Below are 14,906 nucleotides of genomic sequence, written 5' to 3'. Positions count from 1 at the left end.
TTGGAAGATTGGGCTTAAAATAGGTGAGCTTAAGAATGTGGGCTTTTAAAATTTTACAGGTAAAATGGTTTGGTTGTCTGAATTTCCATGTTTGAACCCGGCTCGGATTTAAATCCTGACAATCATGCAAGCCATGTCCGGGCCTGACCTGCATTAGCACAACTTTTGCCCAAGCCCGTTTAATTCCAAGTCAGAATGAATAGGGCCAACTGATACGGACAAGAGTATTGCCATCCCTAATCAAAACCAACATTTCTACCATTTGATTTACATTTTTTTTTGTGTGTGGATTGATGTTAAAATTAAATAAATAAAAAGAAATTACAAAGTGATTTTTAAAATTATAATTTTAAAAATAAAAAAATAAAAAATAATTTTTAATAATTAAAATAATTTGAGACAAGTCAAAATGATTAAAAAAAAAAAAAAATGAAAGACTTGCACTTAATTTGTTTACTTATAGAATTAAGTTGTCGACATATCTTCTTAAGTGTGAGAAAAATTAAAACTCATGTAATTCTCTTATTTTAGATCGAAGTTACCATCCACTTACTTCTTTATTACAATTGAGGTTGGCTCTCGCTTTTAACTTTGGATTAGAACTCTAGGGGGTTATTGTTGTACTCATCATGTTGCCATTGAAGAAGAAACCACTAGCTTCAAGACTCTCCATCATAGAATACGCAAAAATATATTTTATAACTAATCAAAAGAATATAGTGCGAGTTTTCATTACTTTGTTACTATTTAAAAACATTGAAATGTATATCTACGTTGATGTTCTCAGATAATTGGAAAGAAGCGTGCAAGTATATGTCTATCTATATATATATATATATAGTTTTTCCCAATAATATACTAAGAATGAATTGTAACTAAAGTGGTTAGTGTCTTGGGCCTCCAACTTTGATGTCATGGATTCAAATCCCAGGAGTAACATGTTTTAAATAAAAAAATTTTGAAAATTCAAAACAAAATTCAACTCATCCCTGATCGTTAATCATGCTCGCTACGGTGTGGGCCGGTTACGAGTTGTCAGCCTAATCTACTAGATTAACGGACTCGCACCACATCTTGGCCCGTGCCCCCTTTTATGTTGAACTATGGTAAACTCACTTAAGTGAGAGATGCGCATAAGCTTACTTGACTTGGTGAGCTCTCGAATGGTTATAACAAAGATGAGCATGCACGTGAGCTGACTTGGATGAGCTTGTTGGGAAGGAAGTTCAAAACAATAAGTCCGGTGAGAAGATCAGAGCTCTTCTTTCCCACATGTGACTATTTACTGGTGAACCCAAAGCTGAATCATGGGGATCCCTTCTTGTGATGGCAAGTCGGGGTCCTCCCTCTCGGTCGTCCTTTCTTCTCCTCTGTACCTTCCATTGGACTGTCCTGGGCTACGGTAGTGTGCTTTGAAAATGTGACGATGAGTCCTCTTTTTGTGTAAAGGAAGTTTTTGTAAAACCTTAAAGCTTCTGTGTCAGACTTAATCAAATTAGATTGAGAATCGAAATTGCAAGCTGAAAAACGATTCTATAATGCCCTGTATGAAAAATTCCTTAGGCTAGTTGTTCCACTTAAGTAGGTGAAGGTTGCTCTGGAAGGGAAATGGAGATCGTGGACTTGTTTCTAGATGGCTTGATGCAGTATTGCCTATAATATCATCAACTTTAAGAGCCAAGAAATGATGCACGACCTATTGTTCAAAGGTCCTTGGACAGTTAATGGATTGGTCCTACAATTGGTACTGTAAAAATGGAACTTTCAACTAATGTTTATGAAGCTTTATTCAACTGCAACAGTTTGGATTCAAATTCATCACCTCCCTGTTGAGTTATAGAATGGAGAAATTATGGAATCCATTACCGCTCCACTAGGTAAGCTTCCCAAAGTTGATGAGTGTACAACATCATTGAGAAGGCTAAGTATGTGAGTGTGTGGAACTAGATTTCTCCCAACCTCTGATGAGGGGATCGTGTGTGGGGAATGGGGAGCGAGGAGTTTTTATTATGATCTTTTACTAGAAACTACCCTCCTACTTCACTTGCGGTGTGATTGGACATAGGTCTAGTGCTTGTAGCAAGCGGCAAGACCAACTTGCTTGTGTGACGTCTTCGAACAACTTCCTAGTGTTTGGGGCTTTGCAGGTACCAAAGGAACACACTCAGAAGGAGTTGGTGGTGCAGGCTGAGGCTTTGAATCTAGAATAAGCTTGTTTGGTCCCCAGGGTTGAAGCAAGAGAGGATTAAGGAATAGGTTTTGGCTCATGGATGATTGTGTCTTATAGGAAGAACCGTGGCTAAGGGCGGGATCATCGACCAATGACAACCTCAAGCAAGGAGATGATGATGATGGAAACCCACTCATAATACGTGGGCGGTATTGGATGAAACCGGGTCCAAGTGGCGTGAGAAGGATGGGGCCTACCTTGATCCTTTCGGTGATCCTAAGTTGAAGCCTTAATAGGTTCCAATAATCATACTTCTTTCTTGATGGAGAATCAAGCAATTTTTACAGTTGAAACCAAGTCTATTGCAAGACCCTATGATGTGACGATCCATCTACCCACCAACGAGAAAGGAAAAAGTTAGGGTCTCCCTTCTTGGACCTGGAGAAGGCCCCACTTGCCTCTTAACATAAAAAAAAACTTCATTTCCATCCTCCTTGTATGTAGACGCCTCTGATCACGCCATGGTTGTTGACCAAGTTTCACATGCCCTTCTCCTCTCCTCTCATGATCATGGTTCCACAAGAGACCTGAAAATGCTGGGGACTGAGTCAAACAACGATAAATGTGAGGAAGATGAGGAGCAAAAGAATGAGATGACTCTGGGAGATTTACAAAATGGTGTTAAGAAGGAAGCTCTAGTGAGACGCATCCAGAATGTCTTGGATTCTTCCTATAAAAAGGTAAGATGACTGATATGTCATGATTGCAATAAATCCTGCTTCATTTTTTTCCCCAATTTTTTGATGATTTCTACTCCTTTATTTGGGTTTCTTTTCATACAATTTATAATTATTTGACTTGTTATTTCAAGGACTCGACTAATTTAAATTGTTGGAATTACAGAGGGGCATCAAGCATTAACACTTTAAATCATTCACATGACATCATCGACCAATACAAACCATTAATAATCTACTTGGTTGAAACCAGAGTTGATGAAGTAAGGATTTGTCCATTATGTGAGAACTTTAAGACCTACTAGGATTGGGTTGTTATCCTCTCGACAGAACTATTCATAGGATCATTATTCTTTGGTTGCGCTTTGTGCCTATAGTAATTCTAATGGCTATCTCTAAAGAGGCAATGCATCTGGTAATATCTTCCAAATCTTTTAACTTTTAGATTTAATTGCCATCTATAATGGTTATCCTATTACTGCTCAAATGAAACTTTAGGACCAACTCTCTAGTTTTTTGAAGCTTAATCTCTCTTGGTTGCTAGTAGGAGATTTCAATGTAATTGTTTCTCATATAGAGTGCAAGGGTGGTAAGTTTTTTTTATTACTCTTGAACTGGTGGGTCCAGATGGGCCAAAGGGCTGACCCATAATCGGTCTGCCCAATAATGGCTAATCATTGGTGGGGGGAGGGTTTGGCCCGGTGCACTCTGTAGGTCATGCGTCACCCACTTGACCCAGGCCATCCCCAAATTGGTGGCTAGGCTGAATAATTACGGGTCAAATTCTAGAAAGCCCAAGTTAGAACCTTGCCCGTAACTTACCAAAGCAGATTGTAGCTCAAGTGGTTTGTTTTTGAAGTAAAATGCAAGTCATGGGTCCAAATCCCATGGAAGACATGTTTTCTTAAAAGGGAATTCTTTAAAAGTTTAAATTTCTATATATATATATATATATATTAAGTCTACTAAAAACTTTCATAAAAGTTATATATATATATATATATATATATATATATATATATATATATATATATATATATATATATATAACCTGCTTGGTTAGCTTCGCCCGACTCAGGTGACTCATTGGGTTAATTTGTTAGGCTTTCCCAACCCGTAACTGGGCTCTTTATAGTGTTGGCCGATTTCGGGGTGGACTGGGGCAAATGTTGGCCCTTGTCTTTCTCTAATTAGACCTTGCTCGTAGATGGGCGAGGTTAGATAGGTGGTTGGCTAATTCTCTGGACTGCCAATTTTAATTTTTATGCTAATACTCATTTGCCCAAGATTTCCTCTGATTACTCTCATTTATCTCTTGTTGCTTGTTATTAGAGCGGAGCACAGGACGATTAATAAGGCTAGACCCGGCAAGTCCAGGTTGACTTTTAACCCATAACCAGCCTGTGGCCCATAGTGCCGGCTTGCCTGGTCGGGTTGCCCCAATGGACTTGGTTTGTCAGGGTCACCTTAGGATGACACGGACTTGACTTGGGCCACCCCACAAACTGGTTGGTGCGGTTGTAACCAAATTATTAATGGATTAGCCCACCAATTTTTTTTTCCAATTTTTTTATATCATTCTATAATTAAATTGAATTAAAAACATTTAAGTGTAATGGATAGGTTTCAAACCGACGCCTTGGGCTAGCAAACCAAGAACCTCACCAATCACTTTTAAAAACAAATAAATAAAAAAGAATCTACAACATGATTTTAAAAAAACTATTTTAAAAATGAAAAAATAAAAAAAAATAATTTCTAATAAATTAAATAAATTTGATACAACTCAAAATAATTCAAATTAACTTTAAAAAAGATGAATTGAAGGGCTTGGTTAGAATATCCTGATTGTCTGAATGTTGTTATCAATACTTGGAATTTGCATCCCAATTCTAACTCGTTGCATGCTTTCTCTCATATGATTTCTAGAACTATATTTAGCCTCATTATATGGAGATTCATAAGTATGAATTGTTTGGATAGGGACATTATTGATACTGCATTGGAGAGTCGCCAACTTGAGGCACTAAAAGAGAAGAGAACCTCTACATTTGATGCCTCTATCAAGATTAGAATCCTTCAGAATCATTATAATGCTCCCTCAAGACAAAGGACTTTGAGGTGGGGTCAAAGATCTAGGTTGATGTGGGTCTAGAATGGTGATTTTAATTCAAGTTTTTTTCATAATTGTGTTCGCATTCAGAAACATCACAATTGCATCTCTTATATTAAAGATGGTAGTAGCCTTGTCCACATGGATAGAGATGGAATTGAGAAGTCTTTTTATTATCTTCTACTCAAATCTTTGAACTTCTGATGATAGTTTATCTTTTTCTAATATGATACATGACCTTTGTTCTGATTTGAATATTGTTTCTGATACTGATAGTAATTTTCAAACTCATCCTATTATCATGGTTGAAGTCTGTAGAACTCTTTGTTCAAAGCGCACAAGGAAAAGCTGGGGATTTGATGGCTTACTAAATTTTATAGGTTTGTTTTGGCATGATATAGGAGGTCATTTTTATAGGCTATTATACATTTTTTTCTACAATGCTCCACTTCCTCGCTCTTGGGGTTAGACCTATATTTCTCTCATTCCTAAGCATAACAATCCTACTCTAGTTTTTGACTATAGGCCTATCTCCCTGTGCAATGTTTATTATAAAATTATCTCAAAACTTTTGGGCAATATTCTCAAGGTGATTCTTCCTAAGTTAATTGGTCTTGAGAAGTGAGTGTTGGTTGTGGACCACACAATATGTAGGGATATAAGGACTTATGTGTATAGGTTGTGTAGACGTACACAACTAATGTTTATAATTGTGTATATCTTATTATATTCAAGTTTTGAATGGACCCAAATTGTGATCTAATTCAAGTTTGAATTTGGTCATAATTATCTAATTTTAAATGTGTGGATATACATATTAATCATATGTTGTGTAGAATTCCTGGGGGCAAAATTGTCAAATCCATGATGGGCAGATTTGTAATTAGCCCCATATAGATTTCTTATAAATAGGGTGTGGTCCCTGACTGAGCATGCAATATTGAGATTCAGAATTAGGTTTTCTGAATTAGGGTTCCCATCTCCCCTCTTTACGTGTGATCAGTGAGAAGAACCACAAGACCCAATCACCTTCGTCGTAATCAATGGATTCAAGTGCAGGTACGCTTCCGCCACTTTCTTTGTTCCTAAGCAATCTCCAAACAAGAAGATCCAGGGTTTGAACTAGGGTTTATACCCATTAGATCCATCAAGTGGTACCAGAGCCATCTTGTTTTGGAATTGTTTGGGATTTATTTTAATTAAATCTTGAATTTATTGATTAATATGCATGAATATATATTTTTATATATATATATATATTTATTTATTATGCATGTTTTCAGTCCTGAATTTTTTTGGTGATATGATGATGATCGTATATAGATTGGGTGCTTATATATATATATATATATATATATATCTTTAGATGATATCATAAATTGTTGATTGATATATATATATTGATTCAAGTATAATCAGAGTGTATGTTTGCCATCGTGATGTTGTTTTCTATTTAGAAAGAGATCTTGAAAGCCGCGCCATATTTTTCATATAATTCGTATGATTGAATTAATTCTTTTGTGATTAAATATGGTTGATCTGATATTAAGATATACATAGCTTTTGTGATGGATTCTTTTAGAAATCAAATTCACAGAGTTTTCAAATATAGGTTTATGTGTGTATATATATATACCAGATTCTGTTAGGCATGCTTTCGGTTCAAATTTTTCATGTTTCAGATGCATCACAGATTTATGGAACTCTTAATTACAATCATGTTTGATGATTATCATGCATTACGGATTTCAATACATGCTTATATTTATTTTAATTTCCATTATTACCAAAATCAAGGTGCAGGAGCACAATTAATCATTTATATTAATTTAAATTTTACTTTGATTTGGATTATGATAATATTTGGATTTTAGTTTAATTATTATGAATTTAATTTTTAATTCATAATTATAAAGTTGGCTTTAATAATCATTGGGAAATAACAACTTAGAGTTGCTTTTTATAGCTTTCTTGGGTATTTACTACAATTGGTAGAAACAACATCGTCACCAAAGTGACCTCTGTTGTGGAAACCTTTTGTTTGTAAATAACCATGATGTTAATGCATGCTTATTCTCATGCAGACAACACGTCTGCCCAAAGGAAGACTATTGTCTGGCAGAAATTTGTTTGCACATGTGGTAATAAGTTGTTTATAGTTATAAAGTGTATTGTGAGTATTTAGTCGGCCCAAAGGAAGATTTTATACTTGACTAGATTTACTATAATACTTGATTACCGCAACAAGTTGATTACTAGTGGATTGAATCTCTGTCCAAAGACTAGTTTTAATGTCACAACAATTGACTTGAAGATGGGTGGTTGTTATTTATATGCTTGATTATTATATTTTTGGTTATTTAATTGTGAGTTGATTTTTATTAATTGCTCTATGTACAGTTGATATTATAAGTGTTGGCAATGTGTCTGCTACACTCAGTGGCATTCCTCTGCTTAGCGGCACAAACTTTAAGACTTGGAAAAACAAGGTGACACTTGTTTTGGAATGTATGGATCTGGACCATGCATTAAGAGAACCACGTCCTGCACCTCTTACAGATCAAAGTTCTCTTGATGATAGGAGAGTTTTTGAGAGGTGGGAGAGGTCTAATCGCATTGGTTTGATGATCATAAAGAATACAATCCCGGAGACTTTTTTGGACACTATGTCAGAGGAAAATGATGTTAGGCACTTTCTTGACACCCTTGAGGAACGCTTCGTAAGAAGTGATAAGGCGGAGATGAGTGCTGTCCTAAGGAAACTTGTCTCTATGCGGTATAAGGGGGATGGGAACATACGTGAGTACGTTCTCGACATGTTTCATCTAGTTGGGAAATTGAAAGGCTTAAAAATTGAATTGCCAGAAGATGTTCTGGTGCATTTGGTTTTGATTTCCCTCCCTCCTCGATTCAGTCAGTTTGAAGTGAGCTAAAACTGTCAGAAGGATAAGTGGACATTGAATGAGCTCATCTCACATTTGGTACAGGAGGAAGATAGAACGAAACATCATAAAGTTGAGAGTGTGCATTTGGCATCTTCTAACTCAGGCCCTCAAAAGAAGAGGAAATACGATAAAGCTGCGGCACCAAAATCGTGTAAGAAGACCAAGGCCCTGAAAAAGAGCATAAAGAATTGAAATGCTTCTTCTACAAGAAGGCTTCTCATGCAAAGAAAGACTGCCCTAAGTATCGCGCTTGGCGTGTAAAGAAAGGTATGTTTTTTGCTCAAGTTTGTACTGAAGTTAATTTGGTTTCAGTTCCTAGATATACTTGGTGGTTGGATTCATCTGCTACAACTCACATAAGTGTATCAATGCAGGGTTGCCTGAACTGTCGAACACTGAGTGATGGTGAAAAATATATCTATATGGGGACTGGAAAGGCAGAAGTCGTAGGCGTAGGGACTTTTAGATTGTTACTTCGTACTGGTTTTTATTTTGAATTGAATAACACATTTATTGTATCATCCTTCAGACGGAATTTAGTTTCCATTTCAGTTTTAGACAAAGAAGGTTATTTTTGTTTATTTGGTAACAAAAGATGTGTTCTTCATTTTAATTCGATGTTGGTTGGAACCAGTACATTAAGTGAAAGTGATAATCTTTATTTGCTTGATATGGTTAATACAAACAATGAATCCCACAATACTGAAACTAAAGGAATAAAACGTAGATTACAAAATGAAAATTCCTCCTCTTATGGCACAAGCGTTTGGGTCATATCTCTGAAAAGAGAATTGATAGGCTTGTAAGAGATGGAATTATTGATGTAATTGACAAAACCAACAATAGTGTGTGCATTGAATGCATTAAAGGAAAGACTACAAACAAAAGAAAAGTGGGGGCCAAGAGAAGTAAAGAAGCCTTAGAACTTATACATACCGATATTTGTGGACCTTTCCCTACGACGTCTTGGAATGGTCAACGGTATTTCATTACGTTCATTGATGACTACTCTCATTATGGTTACCTCTACTTGTTACATGAGAAATCAGAGGCCTTGGACTTTTTTAAGTCATTTAAGGCAGAAGTTGAAAATCAATTGGGCAAGAATATAAAGGCCGTCAGATTTGATCGTGGTGGTGAATACTATGGTAGGTACGATGGATCAGGTGAGCAACGTTTGGGCCCTTTTGCTCAATACCTAGAAGAGTGTGGAATCGTTCCTCAATACACCATGCCAGGTTGTCCTAGCATGAATGGTGTGGTAGAGAGGCGAAACAGAACCCTTAAAGATATGGTAAGATGTATGATTACTCATACAATATTACCTAACTCTCTCTAGGGTGAAGCATTAAAGACCGCAGTCTATCTCCTAAATAGAGTTCCCACTAAGGCTACTGAGAAGACCCCTTATGAATTATGGACGGGCAAGAAGCCTATCCTAAGGCATTTACGAGTTTGGCAGCTAAGGCAAGGCCTTATAGGCCTAATGAAAGAAAACTGGATGCAAGGACAATAAGTAGCTATTTTGTAGGGTACTCTGAAAAATCAAGAGGTTTTAAGTTTTATAATCCTACATCAAGAACCTTTTTTGAAACGGGAAATGCCCTGTTTTTTGAGGATGTTGAGGTTGGGGAGGAGAATCGAAGTGATGATTTTGTCTTTGGGGAGGATTTGGATACATCTTTCTTTGTTGTTGCTAAGGATCACAGTCAGGTTTCTTTTCTTGTTGTCATTCAAACGCAACATTCGGTACATGACAGAGATGATATTATTCCTACCCATCAAGAAGAGGGTACTCAACCAGTTATTGGTGAGGAACAAGACATTCAACCTCAAATTCAAGAAGAACCGGTGCCTCTAAGGAGGTCCATGAGAGTAAGGAAAAATCCAATTTCGGATGACTATTTGGTATTTCTCCATGAGCATGAAGGATATATTGACTCAATGAAAAACGATCCAGTTACCTTTAGTGAGGCAATTAATGGCTCAAACTCTCATAAATGAATCGAAGCTATGGGTGAGGAAGTCCAATCCATGAAGGACAATGACGTTTGGGACCTTATCCCATTGCCGGAAGGTGTGAAACCTATTGGATGTAAATGGGTCTTTAAGACCAAAAGGAATTCACAAGGCAATGTTGAAAGGTATAAGGCGCGTCTAGTTGTGAAAGGATTTACTCAGAGGGAGTGCATCGATTACAAAGAGACTTTTTCTCCTGTTTTTGCAAAAGACTCTTTTAGGACCATTATGACACTTGTGGCATATTTGGATCTTGAGCTACATCAGATGGATGTAAAGACGGCTTTTCTTAATGGAGACATTGAGAAGACCATTTATATGATGTAGCCGGAGGGATTAGTCGCTGGGGAGACCAATCAAATGGTTTGCAAACTTAAGAAATCTATCTATGGGCTTAAACAAGCTTCCCGACAATGGTATCAAAAGTTCCATCATATTGTTCTCTCATTTGGCTTTGAGGTGAACATTGTTGAGGATTGTGTGTATCACAAGTTCAATGGGAGTAAGTACATATTTTTGATTCTATATGTTGATGATATTCTGCTTGTCAGCAGTGACAAAGGGATCCTTTGGGAAACTAAGAAATTTCTCTCTGAACTTTAAAACAGTGTCCTAAGGAAGGAATTGAATCCGAATACATGCAGAACATTCCCTATGCATCTACAGTAGGAAGTCTTATGTATGCACAGGTCTGTACCCATCCTGACCTGGCATTTATAGTAGGAATGCTTGGAAGATATCAATGTAATTTAGGTAGAGAACATTGGGTTGCAGCCAAAAGGGTCTTTAGATATCTTCAGAAGATAAAGGATTATGCGCTCACATACAAGAGGTTGAATAGGCTTGAGATCATTGGGTATTCTGACTCCAACTTTGCTAGATGCTTAGATAGTCATAAGTCGACATCTGGTTACGTCTTCACTATGACTTGTGGTGCTATTTCATGGAGAAGTGCTAAGCAATCCTTGGTTGCTTCATCAACCATGTTGGCAGAATTCATCGCATGTTATGAGGCATCTAGTCATGCTATTTGGCTGCGCAATTTCGTTGAAGGACTGCGAGTTGTCGAAAACATAGAGAGACCTTTGATGTTGTATTGTGATAATAGAGTAGCAGTTTTGTTCTCAAACAGTAACAGAATTTCTTCTAGGTCTAAGCATATAGACATTAAGTTCTTAGCTGTTAAAGAAAGGGTTCAGAGTGGCTTTGTTAGTATTGAGCTTATAGGGACAAATTCCATGGTTGCGGATCCGCTTACAAAAGCATTGGCGCCTACAGTTTTTCATGAACATATTGCTAGCATGGGCGTCGTTCGTATGAATGCTTCTAATTAGTTGGAGTATATTGTTCATAGCTTGATATTCATGTTGATGTCATGACACTTTTGATTAGTTATTTTTTTTATAAAGTTTATCTTTTATTTTTTGCTTTGAACTATGATCTCATAAAGACTTTAAAGTTGGACCAGTTGGAAATAGACAAGCGTAGATCACATTAGCTTGTAATTTCCATGCTACACATCCACACTTTATCTATATCGTTAGTTAAGTCGGTATGTGTGAGAATTGTGGATTTAGTTGCATTGTACTGGCGACGACTGCCCCTATGTTCCATGTATAGATGAGGCTGATGGACAAGATTGATTTAGATAATTTTTCAGTTGTAATTACATTTGGTTGTTGATAGTAATTTATACACAATTTTGAATTCCCGAAGCTGCATGATTGTATGGTCCAAGTGGGAGATTGTTGGGTTGTGGACCACACAATATGTAGGGATATAAGGACTTATGTGTATAGGTTGTGTAGACGTACACAACTAATGTTTATAATTGTGTATATCTTATTATATTCAAGTTTTGAATGGACCCAAATTGTGATCTAATTCAAGTTTGAATTTGGTCATAATTATCTAATTTTAAATGTGTGGATATACATATTAATCATATGTTGTGTAGAATTCCTGGGGGCAAAATTGTCAAATCCATGATGGGCAGATTTGTAATTAGCCCCATATAGATTTCTTATAAATAGGGTGTGGTCCCTGACTGAGCATGCAATATTGAGATTCAGAATTAGGTTTTCTGAATTAGGGTTCCCATCTCCCCTCTTTGCGTGTGATCAGTGAGAAGAACCACAAGACCCAATCACCTTCGTCGTAATCAATGGATTCAAGTGCAGGTACGCTTCCGCCATTTTCTTTGTTCCTAAGCAATTTCCAAACAAGAAGATCCAGGGTTTGAACTAGGGTTTATACCCATTAGATCCATCAGTGAGGTTTTATTTCAAGTAGGTCCTCAGTAGACAATATCCTTGCCGCTAGGAAATAACCCACTCTAGTGAACATGACCTTAAGGACATCCCTAGGATGATGGTTAAGATAGATATTGAGAAGGTCTATGATACCATGAAATGGAATGCCATTCTTGCCACTCTTGCCAAGATGAAATTTCCCCATATTTAAATCTCTTTGGTTAAAATTTTTATCTCTTCCCTCTTTCTCTTTCCTTATTAATGGGTGGTCTTTTAACAGGATTTCAGGATCTAGAGGCATTAGACAAGGAGATTTTCTATCTTCTTATGTTTTTATATTGGTTTCTCAAAATTTGACAGCAATTCTTAATCACGCTCTTGCTATCAATATGGTGCATGGTTTTAATTCTAGCATTCCTATAGATTTTAATCATCTCATCTATGTAGATGATCTTATCGTTATCACTAAAGCCTCTAGATCTGTTGCCCACAACCGCAAACTTTGTCCATCTATCTATTCACACTTCACGGGTAGAATCCTAGTAATGCTAATTCAATGATCTATTTTCCCAGCTGGTTCAATAGGAGGGTGGCTAAGTCTATCAATTCTATCCTTAACTTCAAGATTGGTAGTTTTTCTTTTACTAATTTAGGGATTCTTATTGCACAAAAAAAGACTTCCAATGAACCATTTTACATTTCTGACCACAAAAGTGTATAAATCCCCTAGTTATAGGAACAATGCAACATTTTTCCTGTTGGCAAGGTTGTCCTGCTTAACATCTCTATTATTTCAATCCCTACCTTTAGTTATCAGTCAATTCTCCCACTAATTCTATTATTATTGACTTCATATCTAGATTGGCTCGGAATTTCTTGTGGGCTAAGAAAGGCAATAATAATGGCATCTATATCAATTGATGGAATAATAATACTCTTGATAAAACTGAGATGGGTTTAGGTCTTCGTGATATGAGAAATGTTAAAATTGCAACAATGTCTAAGAATGTTTGTAGGTACATGAATTTTGATGCCAAATTTTGGGTTAAGATTATGAGGGCTAAATATGGGCCTTCTAGACGCTGGAGTGATAACATTCCCCCAAATTGCACATGGCTTTATAGATTATTTTGCAATACTACCAAACTTATGAAACCTCATACTTGAATTAGATCCTTGGACCTCAGAAATACCAGCTTTCTCTTTGATCCTTGGTGTTATGAAACTCCCTTGGCTATGAAGCCTACTTATATAAATATGGATCTTGAAATTAATCAGATGAGGTTAAATGATTTGATCACTAGTAATTGTTTGGCTCCTCTGTTATGGATAGGGTGTTTGGTAATTACATCAATTCTCCAATTTGTGAACAGGGAGTCATTGATCCAATGAGAAATAGCTATTAAATTTGACTTTCGATTTCAAACAGCAAAAATCTTACCTTTGCTATTTATAAATATCTGATGAGTAAGAACATTGGCTCCTATAACTAGATTGGTTAGTAATGTTTATGGAAGCCTTAATGTTGCCTCAAGTGTAAAGTTCTTTTTGTGGCCATGCATGGCAAGATCAAAACTTATAATTTTTTACTTGCTTTAAATCTTTGCTTTGCTAGTATATATATTTGGTGGCTGAGTCCCTAAAACTACTGAACATTTATTTAATTTGTGCCTCAGATTTAGCAATGTGTGGATTTCTATTAGGGCTTTCCAATGCTTCTTATTCAAAGCCTATATTTTTTTGTCTCTGTAGTGGCTGCAGCCATCTTGTTGATTTGGAAGACCGGGTGTAATGTTATTTCATAGTCATATATTCTAATTTCAATTCCTTGAATATGTAGGCCATAGATCATGTTCTTGATTATTAAAGGATGCCAATACTCTAATAAGTAATAAGGAAGTTATTGAGAAACATTGGTAACATAGCTTCTTCAGGCTAACTATTATTTGTATATGCTTCCTGGAAGATGCAAACAAGAGATGGGGGAGTTGGTTTTGTCATTGCTAATGTTAACTATGAGATATTGTGTGTAGGTGGTGGACCCATTCAGGTGGAGTCAAGCCTTTTTGCTAAAGTTATTGCGGTCAAGATAGCCTTAATTAAGGCATGCAAGATGTTGTAGTTAATAATTGGGAATGTTTTTAGAGATTGTGCAAACCTTCACTAAATCCTCACTGGCTCTAGTAGTTGTTTAAACTGGCTAGTTAATTTGGAGATTTGGGAAATTCATAAAGACCTTATGAAGTTGAAAGAGTTTTAGATCCATGTTATTCCTAGAGATTGGAATACTTGGTCTGATTGCTTGGCAAATTATGAAAGAAGATCTATGAGCCACTCCTTGTTTCATAGAGGTTTGTCTTCCAATGTGGCTTATGAAGAAGGTAGAAAGATTGGATTTCAAACTATGATTTTTTAGAACCTCTTTTTGTTGATTATGTCATATTGTTTCTAATATTGTACTCAATTTTATTTTTTCTAGCTATAATATTTGTAGCTCTCTTAGCAAAAAATAATAAAAAAAGAAAAAAAAAGTAACAGCAAAACTTTCTCTAAACAATGATTGGTGATATATGATGTAAAAAGAAAAAAAGTTCAAAAAAAATTGAATGACTTGCATGGTTTTTTTGAAATTTATTAACAATCCCAACTATTTTTTGCATTAAAAAAAGT

At 36.2% G+C, this 14,906-nt stretch overlaps 1 protein-coding gene across 1 annotated transcript; it reads left to right on the top strand.

The window, feature by feature from the left end:
* The first annotated feature begins 10,622 nt into the window (after positions 1-10,622).
* LOC120267268 (secreted RxLR effector protein 161-like) lies at positions 10,623-11,318 on the top strand. The gene has a single exon (XM_039274945.1). The coding sequence runs from the start codon at positions 10,623-10,625 to the stop codon at positions 11,316-11,318; it is 696 nt and encodes a 231-aa protein (XP_039130879.1).
* The last annotated feature ends 3,588 nt before the right edge of the window (positions 11,319-14,906 follow it).

This window comes from Dioscorea cayenensis, chromosome 8 (assembly GCF_009730915.1).
Source record: "Dioscorea cayenensis subsp. rotundata cultivar TDr96_F1 chromosome 8, TDr96_F1_v2_PseudoChromosome.rev07_lg8_w22 25.fasta, whole genome shotgun sequence".
In the NCBI taxonomy this organism is placed as follows: Eukaryota; Viridiplantae; Streptophyta; class Magnoliopsida; order Dioscoreales; family Dioscoreaceae; genus Dioscorea; species Dioscorea cayenensis.
This window is presented reverse-complemented; position numbering and strand designations above follow the sequence as displayed.